Source organism: Triturus cristatus, chromosome 11, assembly GCF_964204655.1.
Source record: "Triturus cristatus chromosome 11, aTriCri1.1, whole genome shotgun sequence".
Taxonomy (NCBI): Eukaryota; Metazoa; Chordata; class Amphibia; order Caudata; family Salamandridae; genus Triturus; species Triturus cristatus.
Genome location: NC_140594.1, coordinates 76691237 through 76710448, shown reverse-complemented (window position 1 = coordinate 76710448; position 19212 = coordinate 76691237). Strand labels below are relative to the sequence as shown.

The following is a 19212-nucleotide window of genomic DNA, read 5'->3' as shown; positions in this document are numbered from 1 at the left end:
ATTTTGACGTTACCTCGGAGATGTGGAAGGAGCCCTGTGGCTCTGTGACCCTCAGATTGTACCTTCTACAACTGGTGCCTTAATCATGTCCCGAGAAAGAATTTAAAGTGGATATCAGGGAGTGAATGCAGAATTTCTTATAGGTGTGGATGGAAGAGTGTAAAGGTGCTCGTAGGGTGCCTCTCATGACTTCCGCAGGTATGGGGTCGGCAGCTTTTCTGCCCTATAAAAGATCTGCTTGTACTGGCAACAAGATGGAGTTTAGGCCTGGTTATTACCTATTTGATATGGAATTACCACTTCAACACAGCTTTCATCATTTGCTGTCATAACATGACTGGACTAAGTTTTTCTAGTCTTACCCTAGAATCACAGGAACTTTCATCATCTGCATAGTACCCAAGATGTCCCTCTGCACGCTGAGGAGGGTGTGTTTCTGTGTCTCCAGATTGCCGCTGGCACCAACAAGGCTGAGCATGCGGTTCTTTGCCGTGCTGGCACGAGGTGTCCTGGGTTTGTGTCTTAAAAAGCAAGCACGGGTCCTGTGTTTCTACCGTGTACTGGAGCTGCTCTGGTCTGGACCTGCTTTTGACCACTTTTCCCTCTTGGCAAAGTCCATCTTTGATGCAGTGCAGCTTCTCCAGGTCCCGTTTGAACTGCTCCTCACTGCAGCACTCTCGTAGCTGCTTGTACAGACAGTACTTCTCTTTCAGGGCCTGGTCTCCGAGCTCCCTATTTTGCTTGCACTGCTCTTCTAGATCCTGGCCCTGCTTTTGCTTCAGCCACTTGTACTCCTCCTCCATGGCCAGGTACTGGCTCTTCCTGTACTCTCGGTACTGGTCAGTCAGGATCTGCTCCTGTTCCTGTGTCTCCTGGCACTTTAAATCCTCGTCTTCTTTGGACCTGTCCTGGGTGCCCGTATTCTGAGAGTGGCATGCCTTCAAAAGCTGATCTTGCTTCATCTCCAGGCAATGCTTCTTTTCTATGGCCCTGAGATGCTCCTCCATTGTGCGACGGTACTTCTCTTCCAGGCATCGAAACTGTCTGTCAAGTGCCTGGTGCACCTGCTGGTAATTCATGGTGCTGATGGGGCAGCTCATGGTCGTCCTAGTTGTTTCTTACGTCTCTTTTCCTTGTCTTTATTGGACAGAGACACCTAAAAGAAACAGCATATCTATTATGTTACAATAAAGCAGCAATGTTAAAGTCTCTCTCTCTCTCACACACACACACCTATCACTAATGCTTACATTACTTAAGGGTAACAATCTCCTTTAACTATTTAAAAAGAATGATCTCCTAACTTCTTGCTGTATGTAAGCACTCAAGTACACCTCTCTTTCAATTCACGGAAGGAGAGTGGGAACATAAGCATTGGGACGAGGAATGTGGAATCGTGTATCAAAGATTACTGGCAAGTTATCTAGACATTACCTTCTCCACCTAAATGCAGACATGCCAAAGCAAAAAATGTCCTAGATAAGAAATAATAAACACAACAGAATTAATATTCTCCAATACTTGACAATTAACAGACTCCAGCCACTACGTGTTTCATCTTGTCAGTTAAGACATTGACATTGTCATGGCTAATTGATGCTTGCAAGTTAAAGTAAATCGCAAGGAGGTATTGTAACCGAATAGCTTCTCGAATCATGTGATGTGGCTTGTATGTATGCAAGGAAAGTATGTACAGTGTGTCAGCTAATGGCTTTTGTGAGATCCTGACACTCGTGACACACGGGAACCAAACACCGACTCCTGATGTTTGCATACTCGCCCTTTGTGAGACCTGCCCTGTTACTCTGCTTCAGGACCATATAACATGTACCTCATCCTTTACTTATACAAGAAAGTGAACAGAAAATCGACATTCTCACACAACAGCCATTAGTTGAGAGACAGTACAGACTCGCTCGCTTTGCTCATATACGAGCCACATCACATGATTCGAGAAGGTATTCGGCTACAATATCTCCTTGTGATTTACTTTAACACAAAAGCATTAATTATCAAAGAATTCAATGTCTTGAGTGACAAGACAAAACAAATGTTTTGCAGAATGAGCTAATTAAAAATTGCACATACAACACTATGAAAACGACTTTATTTGTGTGCAGTTGCCTGCACCGTTGCATGAGGTCATGTCCCAATTTGGGGAACATTCAGGTGGTTGTTTCCCCTCGTTGATGAGCACTGAGCATGAGAACGATTGAATTTTTAGACTAAATAACAAGTGGATTTTAGCGTGCGTGCAGGAACTCTGCCACCCCTCGCTTGGTACAACAGAATTCATGCTACCCGGAAATCTTTAATTGGAAAAACATGAATCTGTTTATTAAGTTCCATCAGAATTTATGACACATTGCCTGAACTCAAAACCTTTGTACCAAAATGCACAGCAGTTCCTTGTACCAAATTCAATCAAATGTAGAATTATTGGCCCAAGTTGCTGCAACTTAAATATCCATAACAGAAACTTCCAAAAGGTGTGCAGAGTTAAAAAACAACCATTGGAGATCATTATTTATTTTAAATAGATAAAGGGAATGGTAGATTGAGATGCTACAAAGAGAAGAAACTAGCTTTAATTGGTGTATCCACAGTGAGACAGATACTCACAGCTCCATTTACTAGGGAATGGGGCATGAAATGTGGGTGAGACAGATACTCACAGCTCCATTTACTAGGGAATGGGGCATGAAATGTGGGTGAGAGGGTAATATAAAATATAGTATTTTATTATAGGTCTTGTAACTCCCATAAAGGTCCGGGGGAAAATCACTTACCTGTCATTCCTTCACTCTCCTACCTTCTACTGCTTTCCTACTCCACCTCCTCCCCGTCAGGCCTCTCCCATACCCGTTAACTCGTGCCAGGCCCAGTTTTAGAGGGTAGGCAAGGCCTACCCAAGAAATCACCATGTCCTACCCAAGACCCATGCACAAGCAGAAAAACATCTGTTATTTTAGTTTCTTTAAAAAATCACACGGATCTGCAGACTTGCAATCAAAGTGTAATTGTAAAGCTTTGATCTATAACACTAATGTCTAGGGCTACTTTAAGTGCACGGAGAGAGGGATGAGGTCACAGGAGCCAGGTGCACCTGTAAACTGAAGTGGTACCTGAGACACTTCACCTGTATCTAGACCACAAGGAAACAGTTGTATGGGAGAAACAGAACGACGAAATTGCCATTGCATGGCAAGTAAGTGAAAATTAGCATACAATCAGGATCTATATCTTAGTAGTTATATTTTCTTTTTGCTGTAACACTATTCCTAACGTATGGACAGGGCCACTGGAATTATGCGACTTGGGGAAACCAAATTTTGTGGTAGGGTTGACTAAATTATGTGGCAAAGAAAGCCAAATTACTTGGCGCAATATTGCACATTTTGTGATAGTATCACTTCATTTATTTTTACATTTCTACACGTTAACTATGTCTTTGAAAATTTTACTCCTCGTTATTACCACTTTAACATCGAAGTACAGCAATAGGCAATTAATTGAAAGGTAACCAGTGAACCTTTTTTAAAGGGTTTCCACAATGCAGCAACACATGTCGCTGCATTTTTAGTAACGTTTGATCTGTTTGGGCTAGAAGCAACATTTTGTTTTGTTAAAATCTGCAAATTATGCAGTAGATGATGGATTATGTGACAAATGTGGCAAATCCATAATTATGTGGGATACGCTGAAGCTGCAGAATCGCAGAATTCCGGTGGCCCTGCTTATGGCACTATGTTAAGCAAAAAGCACAGACAGTGACAAAGTTTGGACTTTTCTTGAGTGAAAAGATTAGTCAAGTTTCACAAATACCACATACATACAGAATTGAAAGAAGCAGTGCAAGAGCCTATTACACAAAGAAAAGCAATGGCAACAATTCCATAGCCGTTGTCCTGATCCTCTCAATCTCCAGAGGTGCTCGCAGAAGGCAGAGCTCGATAATATAATTAGAAGACATTTAAAGAAGACACCACACACTGGGAGACCTGGTGACTGTGCATCTATTCTCTCCCAACAAATTCTCTCATTTTGTCACATAAATAGACTGCAATGGATTATAATTGGGGCTACTATAATTATGGATTCTGCAGATGCCGCATTTTATGCCTAATTATGGAATTGTCACATTTGCCACATAATCCGTAATTTGCTGCATAATTTGCAGATTTAAAAAAAAGCCATCATAAACAGATCTAAAGCTACTAAAAATGCAATTACAAGTTGCGGCACAGTGGAAACCCCTTCCACAGGTTTACTTACTGGTCATCTTTCAGTTGCTTGTTGCTTTGTGTTTTAAATTGGTACTAATGTCCTATTACTTACCGGTAATCTTCATTACTCCTGGTCCCGTAGTCCTCGTCCCATTCCTCACAAGTGGAGATTACTATCTCCGCGACAGAAAAAAAGAACAGGAGCATGCTGGGATAACAAACCCACTCCCTCCCGCTGGGCGTACATAAGCGGTACCAGCCCAGCATGCAGCCTGAAAATAGCAAGCCAACAACCGGAAGGCCGGCCGCCAGGGAGGGAAGTAAGGAATGGGACGAGGACTACGGGACCAGGAGTAATGAAGATTACCGGTAAGTAATACGACATTACCCCCAGGTCCCTCCGTCCTCGTCCCATTCCTCACAAGTGGAGAATACCAAAGCAGAGAACCCGGCCTTCCGGAACCCCACCAAAGCCAGGGGCACCAGACCGAGAAAAACGGCACCCAACAGAAGCAGAAGGGAGCCCACAAGAAAACGCAGGCAGGAGCACACCACCAGCCACGCCCCCAACCAAGCCGACAGAGCCGAGACCCCAAAACAAGCAGGGGACGAGCAAGAAAGGACCGCAAACGAACACAAGACCACCCAAGCAAGCCCGAAGGAGGCCCCGCACCCAGAAGCAAGACCCAAGGGAACCCCCAGAGGGGCAGAAAGAGAAACCACCCCCGAACCACCAGGGAGAAGCTGAAGCGCCCCAATGGAGCAACCCAGCCAGGAAGGGCAAACAACCCGGGAGAAAACCCACCAAGGGAGAAGCCCACAGCCCCAGGCACCACCAAGCAGCCGCCCCAACAGGGACAAAACAGCACATCCCGGCCCAACGCTCAAGAGCGCACGAGAGCAGGCTGCACAGGGAGACAGGCCAAAGGCCCAGGAAGGAATACAGCAGGGCAAGACAGAGAGCGAACCCCCCAGAACAGGGAAGAAGGCGACCCACAGCCGGACCAACCCACAAAACACCACACCAAGAGGCGAGGGGAAGGAAGAGGAGAACGAAGAGGCACGCCAAACTCAGAGAAACACCGAACGCGACCAACCACAGGACCAACCCCAACACACCAGGGGAAGCCACCCGCAGAGCCGCAAAGACCGAAGAGGAAGGAACCAGACAAGAAAACAGGCACCGACCCAGAGCAACAACCAGGAAGAAAGGGGCCACGGCATCCAGACAAGGCCCCCCCCCTCCCACCGACCAACAGCCGACAACCGCGGCAAAAAGGAACCGGAGGCACAGAAAACCCACAGAAGGCCCAGGCCAAAAGGCAGGAAAGACAAGCCGCCAACCACAGCAGAGACACCGGATGGCCGCAGCCAAGGCCGCCACACCGGGAGAAGAAAACCCGGGCACAGGAACCAGCCAGAGGCCAGGACCGAGGCAACCAAAAGCAGGAGACACAGGGGCACGAACCCAGGAACCCACCCAAGCAAGGCCAGGGAGAGCAACAAGCGCCACCCAAAGCAGACTCCACACACGGCCAGCGAACAGCCAGGAGAGAACAACCAAGGGCCGAACACAGAACCGGGGAAACAAACCCCAGAACCGGGAAGGAGGAACCCCCACCAACCAGGAGCCGACCCACAGGTCAGGAGGACACCAAGGAACCACCCAAGGCGAACCCCAAGAAGGGCAAAACAGGAAGGACGAACAAGGAGGTCAACAGCCCAATAACGCAAGCAGTCCAGAAGACCCAAGAAGCCAACCGGACAACGCACAAGCCAGCCAGCCCGGAGGACCCCAAAATGGAGCATCAGAACCCGAAAGGAGAGGCAAAGGGCCAACCGACCCAACCCCAAAAACCCCAACCAAGAAGGGGCCCAGGGACCGGCACCAAAGCAAGCCAAGCCACCAAGAGAGGAGAAGCAGCCGGGGAACAGAGAGGGAGACCGGCAAGCCACAACAGGCAACCAGCACAAAGGTCACAGCTCACCAGCCAGGCGCAAAGGAGCAGCACAGGAAAGTACACAGGACCAACCCGGCACCCAGACCAACAGGGCCAGCAAGAGGCCAAAAAGAGGCCCAAAAGCACCAGAGAACTAGCGGCCGGGTAAGAACCCAGGCAGGGACCCCGCAAAGGAAGGCCAAAAACAAGGACCGTAAGGGAGCAAACGCCACAGAGGCAGAGCGGAGGCCCCAGCAGCACCCTGGACCACCCCAGGCACCCCCAAACCAAAGGCGCACAACCCCCGGGGGGAGCGGGAACATACCCAAAAAGGGAAGAACAAACCACGCAGAGCCAGCCAGAGCAACGGCCAGAGACACCACAGGCCGAAAGCAGGCCGCACGGGAGCGGGAAACGCACAAGCCCAAGGACAGGCCCACACGGGGAAAACCACAGCCCCAGGGCCCAGGCAAAGCCAACCACCAGCACAAGGCCGAAAAAGGGGAGCGGGGACACAGCAACGGGGCCCACACACCAGGGGAGGCCGACACCAGACCACAAACGGCAGCCCCACCAACAAAACCACCGGCCAAGCCCAAGAGAAGGCATGGCGAGGAGGACACCGGGAGCGGCACCCACAAGCAGGAAAGAAGGGCACAGGGCAGCCCGAACCCACAAACTGGGAGGCGCACAGAAGCAGCGCACCCAAGAAACCAAGGATCCACCCAGGCAGAAGCCAAGGAAGACCCACCACACCCAGCCACCACAGGAGGCAAAAGGAGGGGCAGCGAGAGGCAAACGACCCCAAGCCACAAAGAAGAGACACGAGGGGAAAAGGAAACCACAACAGGAAACCAAACCCCACCAGCCAACCCAGCGCAACACAACACAGCACCAGGCAAGAGGTAAGAGGCAAGCAGCAACACCAGCCAGAAAGCCCACCAGGGGCCCCACCAGGACAGCCCCGGAGCCAACAGCCAACCAAGGCCAAGACCTACCGGGACAGAGGGAGGGCACAACAGCCCCCCCCCAAGAACCCAAGAAACAGGGAGGCCGAAAGCACCAAGGACCCCGACGCAGGACGCAAGAGGCAACCCAGCCAAACACAAACAGGGGCCAAGCGCAAGAGCAGAGGGGCCGCAGACGGGGGGAATACCGGGGGGCCGCAGGCCCACCTCCCCGACCCACAACCAGCGCGAAGGATCCCACCAACCCAGGCAGGAGGGCACGCCGGAGGGCAGGAGAGGAGCGAACGCAAGAGCACCGGCGCGCCCAGCCGCAACACCAAGACATGACCAGACGCCAGCAGGGAGGAAAGGCCACAGGCCAGGAAACCCCACACAGCGAAGCCCAGAGCACCGGCCAGGCACAGGGGGGTAGAAAGAAACAAGGCACCCCGAGCACGGGCCACACCAACACCCCCGGAAGGACGCAAGAAGCGCCCAGCACCAGGAGCCGCAGGCAGGCACCCAGATAGGCACGCACCAGGCCCGAATCCACAAGAACAGGCAGGAACCAACAGGGCGGACAGGCAGTAGGCGGAAGAAGCCGGGCAACAGGCAACCAAGGCGGACATCCAACCAGGCACCAACCAGGGGGAACAGAAGCACGCAGGGCAGGAAGGCCGGAAGCCCACAGGCCAGAGGAACGAACCAGGCCGAACCCCACCCAAAAACGAAAAAGCCCAGGAGAGCAGAAGCGTGCACCGGGGAACGGGCGGACGGCCACAGCACCCGCCAGCCCCGGCACACCCCCAGCAGCGGAAAACAGGGAGCCAAGGCCGCAGGCCAGTACAGCAGAAGAGCGCAGCACAGGGAAGAAAGAAATGCGGCACCCACCAGGGGGACAGGCCAACACCACCAAACAGAGACCGTCCCCCAACCCCACGCCCAGACGCCATCCAGCAGCAAGCGCCGAGCAAGCGGAAAACAAGGAGGACAGGGAACCCACAACCGGAGGAGTAAGCCCCCCGCAGCACCGGGAAGCAAGGCAGAGACACAGCGCAGAAAGCCACGCAACGCCCCCAACCCAGCAAGCAGGAACAGGGAGCGCCACAAGCCAGCACGGACAATCCCCAACAGGAATCAACCAGCAGACGGAGAGACCAGAAGATGCCAGGTCCCAGAGTAGAAAGCGCCAGCAGCAAGCAAGGTGAGAATACCACCGAAGCAGCCAAGCAGGTCCCCCAGCCAAGACCGCCGAAGCAGCCCACCGCGCACAGCCAGACTCAGCAGGCAAAGCACAGACCACAGAGCCAGAGGAACATGTTGTGAAGAAAAGCGGAACCGCTATGCGGTATTCACCACAGGGGCAGGAAGAGCACACCAAAAGCGCCCTGCCCCCAAGATCCAGCCCAGGCGCCCTCCAAGACACCAGCGCCGGGCGAGGAAGAGTGCTGCAGCAACCGGCCAGACACCGACCTCCATCAAGGTCCGCCCCTGCACCAACATCAGGAACAGCAGGGGCAACATGGAGGAAAGAAGGCGAGCAGCACACCAACAAGTCAGGCAGGGAGACCAGGAGCACCGCCCGCCGCAGCCCCTGGACCCCCATAACAGCCACATCAGCGCGTCTTCCAGTCTGGCCAAGCCGTAGGAAGACGCGCGCTGTAACCCGGAAGAAATACGGAGATCCGGCGCCCCAGCCGCAAAGGGCCGGGCGCCAATCAACGCGACTCCCAGCAAGCCCGGCAGGCCAGGAGACGCGGAACAGGACGTCGAGGACAGCCCAGCAGCCCGACGAGACATCCATTGAAGAAACACACAGGTAAGTCAGCAACACGTCCCATTCTGTCGGAAGACAGAAAAAAAGAACAGGCTGCATGCTGGGCTGGTACCGCTTATGTACTCCCAGCGGGAGGGAGTGGGTTAGGTATCCCAGCATGCTCCTGTTCTTTTTTTCTGTCGCGGAGATAGTAATCTCCACTTGTGAGGAATGGGACGAGGACGGAGGGACCTGGGGGTAATGAGATTAATCTTTGCTCCACGCATTGTTAACGTGTAAAAAAGGTACATTAATAAAGAAATACTCCCCCACATTGTGCTCCATAATTTAGTCAACCCTGATGCATAGTTTGGTTTTACGCCTGTTGCATTATTCCGCTGGCCTTGATTATAGTACAGCTGTTAACCCTCTGATCCGAAACTGATAAGATAATATACTGGGATAATGCACTTGCTGTGCACATATTTCTACAACCTCTGGCTTCACAAGATCAAACATTGCTACTGAACCTTCCATTTCTGGAAGAAGAACAAGAATGAGACAATGTTGAAAATCTGCTTTTTCTGCATGGTCACTTCAAATTTTTGCGCATTTTCAGGAATCTAGTTTGCTGGTTTTGAACTCCTTATATCTTACCCCTGGCTAAGCATGCGTTAAGTGCCTGTGATCTCCTTTTAAACATGGCTATACTAGATTTTTCCTAATTGACCCATTTAAATTGCTTATAAGTCCCTACTATATGGTCTAGAAAGTCCATCTAGGGCCTATAAGCTAAATGTCAGTTAAATTTCACTTGTGGACTGCAGCATGTATTGTGCAATCCACAGAGTGGTCCTACAAAACATGGCTTCGGGCCTAGCATTGCAGCCTGACTGCTGCAGTGTTAACACCTGCAATGCAACCTCTTAAAATAACCCTTTTGACAGGAAAATGTTTCCCTTTAAATGTGAAAAAGACTCCTCTGTGTAGGTCTTGTAGCCCACAAGGTAGAGCGCATAGTATTTTAAAAACGGGACACATAGAAAATTAATGTCACCATGCTCCTACTGTGACAAGACCCCAAAAACTATTTTCACTGTGGCAGGCCTAGCTGTCCTATACAGATAAACAGAAACCAGATTAAAACATTAACACTGCTATATTGAGTTTGGGAACAGCAACGAAAATAATTGAACAAATATTTTTAATAGTTCTTAAAAATCCAATTTAACTGTAAAGTTGGATTTTTAATAAGTATTAAGGAAAGGTAACTTTTAGAAAGCTACATTTACCATGTCTCAAGCTCCTGGAGGCTAGTTTGCAGTAGCTCTCCAGCAGCTGCTCACCCGGTACTCCGTTTTTATTGAGGTGTGAAATTCCTTCAAGGAGCCTCTTTGATAGACAGGTCCACCTGAATGGGCAGCTATGATTACTCTGAGCTCAGCTGGATATTCAGGATGATGGCTACTGCTCCTTCTGTGGGCACATAGTGTTAAATTCTGCCTGAAAGCCTATCTAAGGCACATGTAAACATGTTGAGCACTTGAAAATGATCAAACAGGATCAGATCATATTTCTTGTGTGTCTGCTGTCTGATTTCCGAAGGACCATTCTTTGTCTTGCCGGGCTTCTGCCCCATATTTTGTTGTGGATCCAGGGCCTGTTTCAAACTGGATTTTAGTGTTATATGTGGGAGAACACTAGTCAGTTCCACAGCACACTTCACTACACACCCTCTGCTAGCAGTGCCCAAGCTTAATGTGCTGTAGACTTTGACCATCTTGGAATTACCCTGACACAATTTTGGGCATGTTTTCAGTAAGGAAAACCGGAACTATTATAAAAAGTACATAGGCCAGCACCTGGTAACTTTTACCTCAACCAGGAGTAGCCCCCGTCCCGCTAGCTAGAGCTAATCATAAATGTGTCACCACAAGGCACCCTCCTCAGAACACTGTCTAGATCAGAAGAGGACTGGACCTGCTGTCTGTGATCTTAAAGGAGCCTTGTAGGAATGGCTGATCCCTCTTGTATCCAGCACGAAGAAGTGCACTTCAAGGGTCTGTTGGTAGACCTGCAATGTGACCTTCTATGTGACTTCAGGAACACAAAAAGCTGCAAGAGGCCTTTTTATCGAAATCCCCAGCTGACCAGTGGCTACTGGACCTTGACTGAACTTGGCAGTTGGTCTCTACCTGGACACCCTGAGAGTCTCTAGGTGCCTTCCCCCGATATCCATGTGGCCTTAGACGTGTACTCCTGTAGTTGTTTGGGCACCAGAACAGTTCGGAAACGTTTGAAGATGTTTCTCTCAAGCACTCCAGAGCATTAGCGGGGGCCCCAACTACCACTTCCAAAGATTCAGATTGAATTTCAGCTTCATCCCATGCAGAGATCTCTGCACCTCTGAAAAAACAACAAACTCCCACTCTGAGGAGGGACTTTGAAGCTTTTGAGATTTTTTGCTGAAACTATTCTGAGCATCGCCTGCATGGAGAGGATTTTCCTTCCAAGAGATGAGAGATGGAGGTTGAATAGATGTGAGTCTGAGGATAGAAAAGATAAGTTAAAAAAGGAGGGATAAGACAAAGGAATGGTAAGGAAACAGGTAGATGAAACAAGTAAAGAAGTTATTAAAAGGGAAGAGAAGAAATATGACAGAAAGGTTGATTAGTGAAGAGTAGGTGGGTTATAAGTGTCATAAATTAGAAAAGGTGGACTGAGAGGTGGATGAAGAGGATGAAAAAGGCATCTTAGGAAGTAGGATAGATGGAGCAGGGTACTGCTGAGCAAAATGAGTGATGAGAGTAGCAGGATGGGTAAGCATGTACTGAATCGAGCCAATAAGAGGTGAGCAGCGGGAAAGAAATACAGATGGGTGAAGGCAGAGAATGGCGCTTGTGAGGGATGGTGATGAAGAGAAAGGAAGGTGGTCACATAGGAGGGGCATTAACAAACGAAAAGAAATTATAAGACCTGGGAACAGAGAAGGAGTGTGAAGAGACTGGAGGAGAGTGTTAGAACAAGCAAGAGATTAGACTGATGGACAGGGAGGGTGATGTGTAAAGAAAGGGTAATGGGAATGGTGGAGACTAGTGAGAGACAGGAAAATGGGAAAGAAGAGAAAGCATGCCAGTGATTATGTGGAGAGAAAGTTCAATTTTGAGGCATGGGCTTTACATTTCCTCTTTGTTCCCCTAAGATACATTTTGCCTATTAGACTGACAACAGATTGGTGGTTGAGAAAGTAGTCATCATATTACAAGTCCAGTTGTCAACCTCGGAAGATGTTCTCTTGGCCCAGTGAGTAGATGGTGGTACCATTGCTCTCCATGTAGTGCTAATGGGATATTACTTCCTTGCAGCTCATTTCATCTGCAGTACGCCACATCCCATGTAGCCACTTTCTCCAAACCAGGACACTATTATGTAATGCTGTTGGCCACAGTGTATCAGTTTTACGATGGCTAGAAGGCCAACAAGTTGTTTCCAAATGTTGCTACCATGTTGGGACTCTAAACAATAGACTATTTACAATACTACAAAAAAGACTGACACCTGCTGCTAAGCTTATTTTTTTGTTATTGCAAGCATATGTCAGATTTGGTTTTGTTGCTTACATTGCCACCTTTGAATACTCCTCCAATTGTTACCTCACTTATATAGCTAAAATATGCATAACTCCAGGTCTTTGCAGATCTCATGTATGTATTATATAATCCAGGCCTTAGTGCAGCCACTGTCTAGAATATGGAGAGTTACCACTGTAGAACAGATCCAGAGACAGAGAACTGCCATGGCTGATTATGCACACTCATGCACCCACACAAACACATACTCCGCCCTCATCCTTCACATAAACAAAAGCATTACCCCATAGGCAGCAGCAATAAATTTGAGGCTGACAGAAGCGGGTGAGGCAGAGAATACAGGATGAGGTGGAGAGAGAGAGAGAAGGGTGAGGTGAAGACAGAGGAGGGTGAAGCAGAGAGGCAGGAGGGTAATAGGGTGGAGGCAGAGGGGGATAGTAAGGAAAACAAGCATTTGCAATGCAATAGGTCTCGCATTAATAAAAGTTTTAGCTATTGGTGTTGCACATTATAATGCAATAGCTCAAGCTTTCATTAATGCGAGACCTATTGCATTGCAAATGCTTGTTGCTTCCTAGCAGTTGGTACTGAGATGGTCCTAGTGCTTACCGACTCGGATTAAAGTGATACACAAACATTTTAACTACCGGTAAAATACCCATCATTTACAGAGTTGATGCTCCACAGTGCCTTGTTTCTTGGTGCTTAAAAATGTATAGTTGCTATTATCAATTTCTCTCAAGCTCATATTATCAACTTTGGTAAGATAGCAACCTGAGTCTCCCAATTCTAGAGTTCCTAATCCGAAGTTTACACTCAACTCTCAAATGCAGTCACTGGACCCACGGAACAGCCTTACTGGTTTACTCACCAGTTAATCCCTATACCATGCAAGCTTTATATGATATGGTCAAAGGTACAGAGAGTGTAACTGGAGACTTTCTACACAGCATATTTGCATAATACAGAAAGATAATGCTGTAATGCATCCCAGGGTGTATCCGTGTAGTACTTGTGTAGTGCTTGCTTCACACTGATAGGTGCTTGATTGAGTGAGTTTAGTCACTGTATTTATTTCTTATGAGATACAGTGCTTGAAATGGAAATAAAGAAGTGCTGATACAATCCTACAGAGCATTTTTTCTACTGAACAGTGCTAGCACTTTTCTGTAAAGTATGGACCCCTTCCGAGAAGTGCTGATACCCACCCTTTCAAGTTAAAGCAGTTCAAGTACATGAAAGTACCCTCTCATGTACAGTGCTGGTGAGAGAAAGTGCTTTTGAGGGCAGGATACTGATGTACTCTTTCAGGGCGCTCTCAGTCTGTTCCATTGGGGCAGGCCAAGCGGGGGAAAGTGCGGGGGGGGCGACTATGGATTTCTGGGGAGGTGAGTGGATGTATAAACACAGAGGTCCAGGTTTATACATTATTAGTAGGGGGACTTGTCCAGGCTGGTCGTGTGATCCCTCAGACCCTCTTACTTATTGGTTTTTTCGAGGTGAGTGGATGCCATCCTTCCCTCTCCCACCCACCGCCCAGGGCTTTAAGTGGGCTGGTTCCATCCGTGTCTCATAACTGTTAGTAATTAAAAAAGGATATTGAAACGAGTGCCTATCTGGCCCTATATTAATGTCCTTAACTTTATAGGCAAATAACGCTGATCGATTTCTGAACAATTTATGCAAAAAAATGTTAATGTGATCCATGTCAGTGGTTCAGGTCCTGTTCATATTTCACGTGTTACTTAATCTTGCACCAAAATACAGGTGGGGTTGCACATTACAGGGATCGCAAAATGTTAGTGTGTTTAAGCCACGCACTTAGGGCCATATGTAGATAAATTATATTTACCGATTCATAAATACCGAATTTTACCGATTCAGTATTTATGAATCTGTAAATAGTATGTAGGTAAACAATCGGTAATTATTACCGATTCGGTAAATATCGGTATTTATGAAAAGGTATTTACCGAATCGGTAATAATGCATCCCTTCATGCCTGGAGGCCCATAGGAATGAATGGGAAGCCATTTACTATTACCGATTCGGTAAATACCGAATCGGTAATAGGGGAAGCATAATCATGGGTGGCAGGGTGTCACATTGACACCCTGTTGCACCCCTGATTCGTGCATGTGTGCACATGTGGCGCACATACATGCCCTAAGGGCATGTATGTCTGCCACATGGCACTTTTAAAGCAGCCAAATTTAGCTTTTTGAAAGGTATTCGTTATTTAACATCAACCTGTAGTTGGTGTTAAATACCGAATCCTTACTACTGAAATTCACTCACTTGAGTGCTCCCTACATATGATTTAAGGATTCCGTAATTTACCGAATCTGTATTTTACCGATTCGGTATTTTACCGATCCCTTACCGATTCGGTAAATTACCGAACCCTTAAATCATGCCTCCTACATCTCAAATGCCTAAATACCGGTCGGTAACGGGATATTTACCGAATTTCGGCCGTTACCGACCGGTATTTAGCTACCTACATGCGGCCCTTAATTACATATGCCACGCACCGTTTAGAGACACCACCACCCTCACTTTTGCATACTCTTCTGCCAGCTTTTAACTGAGCTCTCCACCAGCTTCACCTTCCCCCTCACGTTCCCTGTTGGTCTTCGGTTCCAACTCACTCATAAATTATTAAGGCAGACAATTGTCGGAGGATAGGTGGAAGATATTATAGTGATTAGTGGTTGCCTGCTCTACTGGGAAAATTAGAGCTTTCACTGAAGGCCTGTGACTCTGATAAGCCCATAGACATAGGTGAGTCAGAGGTTGCAGAGGTCTGAGTGCACTCCGGTTTTGGGGCCTGTAGGCCTGGCATGCAACTCTCTCTATCACTGTCAGTGTCCCAAGACTGCTGTGAATGCTCTCATGTTACTGTAGGCCAGTCACGGAGCTTGCTTCCTCCGACTCCCGGACTTTAGACATCCAAAGCCCAGCACGCCTCTAGGTGACAAACTTCTTGACCTGTTGCTTTACACAGACCACAGAAGGGATGGCGACATCTACAGACCTATAGAAGCTTGTCGTAGACTTCAGTTCACTTGCATGCCAAGGGTACCAGAAGTCAAATATAAGAAGGTAACCCCCTAATTAATACTTTTAGGTCTGGGCAAAGGGGGGGAAAAACAATAAAGAAACAAGGGATACCCACTTGACCTGTATTTCTTCTGCTGTACTTACTAAGTGTTATTGGTTCTGTTCCACTCGTAATATAATGCTTTGTATACATGATTTTTCATAAAAAAGGTTTATTATATCCTTTCCCCAAAATATCTCATATTTCATATTTGTTGATTGAAAAATAGCATACATATTTAGAAAGTCTACAAATTCATTTTGACAATTCTTTCCATGTATTGTGACATGACTGTTATATTAAAGATAGAGATGAAATGTGTTTTCTTCCTATAAAATCAAAATATCACCCTTGCAAAGAAACTACCATCATAACCAATCCTCTCACTCTAACACCCATTCAGACTCAAAAACTACCATACTCAACAATCATGCCAAAGTCCCAGCAAATTACACGTACAAAAGAACAAACAATGGCAGGAAAAGAGGTTGAATTTTTATCCATTATTGTGTTGTGGGCTGGGATCTGTTTTCCAACAACACCACGACGGGTAAAAATTCAACCTGTATTTCTGCCGTAGTGTGTAATTTGCTGGGACGTTGGTATGATTGTTGAGAATGGCAGTTTTTGAGTCTGAAATTTAGAGTAAGAGTATTGGTTAAAAGGGCAGTTTCTTTGCAATGGTGATATTTTGTTTTTATAGAAAGGAGAAAAAAATATCTATCTTTGATATAACAGTCATGTCATAATACATGGAAAGAATTGTCAAAATGTATTTATAGACTTTCTAAATATGCATACTGTTTTTCAATCAACATATAAGAAATATGAGATACTTTGAGAAAAAAATATAATAAACCTGATTTTATGAAAAATCATGTATACATAGCATTATATCACAAGTGGAACAGAACCAATAGCACTTCGTAAGCACAGCAGAAGAAATAAAGGTCAAGTGGGTATCCTTTTTTTTTTCTTTAGGTGTACCGGAAGTGACTTCACAAGATATTTGACTATCAACCCAGTCAGAACTCCTGTCTTCTGCTGAGGGATGTGGTAAGGGCAATGAGTTTTGTTTACGATCTAGTCTTGCCTTAGTGGCTCCTGAGATAGGACAAAGGTCAGTGCCTGGGATGCCAAAGAGCTGCTCATGATAACATTGTCTACCCCTGACTGTCACTAATGAAGGTCACGATTTTAGGGCGCCGAATAGGAGGAAGGCAGCTCGTGCCCCGTGAGTCCTTTTGAAGGCGCGGGAAGTCCCATCAGCGGCACCGTCACCCATCCCACACCGACAGGGCCCCTGTCTGAAGAGAGACTGCCCAATAGACGCTGCCAGTGCAGTGCGTGCGTGCGGAAATGAGGAACTCGTCACCTCTTTAACCCCTTAGGGAAGTGCCCCATCAGGAATGGATGGCCATCAGTGCCGAAAAGTGCACAAGTCATATAAATGCATAAAATACAACATATAAATTTGCCCGTTTTCATTTCTGCAGCTGTACTTGCGTTTACAATTTCTGTAGGATGTACGCGGCTTAAGGGAAAGCCCCTCGCGTCCTCGCCGAGCTCGCCTCGTGATCAATACGAGTGTGGTGTCTTTGTGGTGATCGACACCGTAAAGGTCTCCCACCCACCAGCTCAAACAATAAAGTGCCCCCCATAGCTCTAAGTGTCTTTATTGTGTAAATCTGCGCTGTGTGGCTTTGGGGGGTTGTTTACGGACAGATAATTAGTGTGTGAAGTTCCTCTACATGGTGGGGAGTAGAGATGGGGGCTGATTGCCCACCCCCTAAAAATGTGAACGTGTTTCATATTTGGAAATTGGTCTGTTCCACAGTACAGAGGTGCTTTATAAGTAGGGCTCCCGGTTTTATGGTATTTATTTTTTTCACATTTCCGTCTGTATTTATCCATATTTATTTTTGGTCAACTTCATCTGTATTTATCCATATTTATTATGGGTTTGGTGAAAAAAAGAAAGCTGAAACTGGTATATTTCCGCATTTATTTAACCAATAAATATGCAATCACGCTTGAATGCCTGCCAGGTTTCAGGGATATGAACACCTACAGAGATAAAATCAGCCTAGTGCATATCTACTGCTGTTTAAGCCTCTTTACTAAAATTCCTTTGATTTTTAACCCCCTTACCTATCATTCCACACAGTTATTGGCCTGGCAGTCATGGCAAAGTGTATTTAGAATCACTCAAAAAGCACCCAATTTCCGTTTTTATCCACTAGAAATTAAAAGGTTTTCTGTCTGTATTTATCTGTAAAAATCAGTAAAAACGGAAAACTGGGAGCCTTATTTATAAGGTAAAACACAGCGAAGTGAAAACCCCTCCATTCCACAGCAGAGCTGCTTCACATCCACTGTATGAGGAGACGTATTACAGGATCGCTGCACCACGTAAGACAGACGTTCTCCTCACAGTACGCAGAGACACATCATCGTGAATAGTCGCTCTGGGCCTCTTTCTGTGTATTTTATATTTATATCAACAGTGCACTTCCACACTGGGGTTTACGCTGAGTGGCCAGTGCAAAATCAGAACTTGCACTGACTAGCCTTTGAAACAAGTCAATTGCGTCAACATACCAGTTAAAAACACGTACTGTTTGGTGTGAAAATGAAATAGCCAATTGGACATCGCTCAAGCCAAATGCCGGCTGTGTACTAATGTTCGATCCATCTTTTAAATGACATTTAGTGCGCACTGCTCCGCACGTGCTGCTGTCGGGGCAAATCTGCAGTGCAACTGTGAAAAGGGCATGGGCCGTGGCCCAGTCACTCTTCCCAGTATAGGGACGACGGTAGCGGCACTGGTTCGAGAGTACCAGTACATAAGTAGCTGTGCTATATGTGCATGTGAAGGTATTCTTTCCTTCCTGCACGATGCAGGCGGGATCACGAGAGAGGGCGTGAAGACAGGGTGGCGGCCATGCCTTAATGCTCACCTGTGCGATCCGTCTCACAGGAGCTCAGCGGCACAGCTGCGTCAAACCACATCTGAGCGGCCGTAAGTAGGTCTCCCACGCTGGTCCGTGCCCCGTCATAGACTTCATAATAGTTCCAAGCCGTACATTAGCGCCTAGAGTTCATTCACTTGTCACCATGAGCTATATAAACGGTCATATTACGATGCACGACCAACATCAACCCCTAACAAATAAAGTTGCTCTCAGTCTGGCCTCTGCTCTAAGTTTACTCTTCTCGTGTAACATGTCCCATACACTTTGTAAATAAAGTATAGCACTTGGAGCCTTCTGAAGCAGCCCTGTGCATTCGGAACTATATAAGACAAAATACGTGCTGCCAGCAATAACAACAATAATACAGCTTGTTCCAAATAGTGCTTTCATATCGAAACTGAGCCGCTTCTACGCGCTGTCAACAACACGTTTACACGGCAGGCGTCCATACAGTTAAACGTATGTTTGGATGTATGATGTTACAACGCGAGTGAGTACAACGCGTACCGTTACATCGCGGTCGTTACAACGACTGCGATGTTACCACGCCATGCCTTTACAACGCAAGTCTTTACATCGACTTGCACTAGATGGCGTGCTAACATTAGTAAAGTGTAATTTACTATTCCAACTCCAGTCCACTTAACAGTAGGAAAGGTGTTGGGATAGTAAACT

General features: G+C 47.1%; 1 protein-coding gene across 2 annotated transcripts in view; it reads right to left on the bottom strand.

The window, feature by feature from the left end:
• LOC146783261 (uncharacterized) overlaps positions 1-19212 on the bottom strand; it is a 633740-nt gene that overhangs the window by 613631 nt on the left and 897 nt on the right. For both annotated transcript variants that reach the window (XM_085633763.1, XM_085633764.1), the window contains exon 2: positions 363-1156. In XM_085633763.1, the coding sequence (XP_085489889.1) occupies positions 363-1100 (738 nt within the window). In that variant the 5' untranslated portion in view covers positions 1101-1156. The remainder of the gene's footprint in view (positions 1-362; positions 1157-19212) is intronic.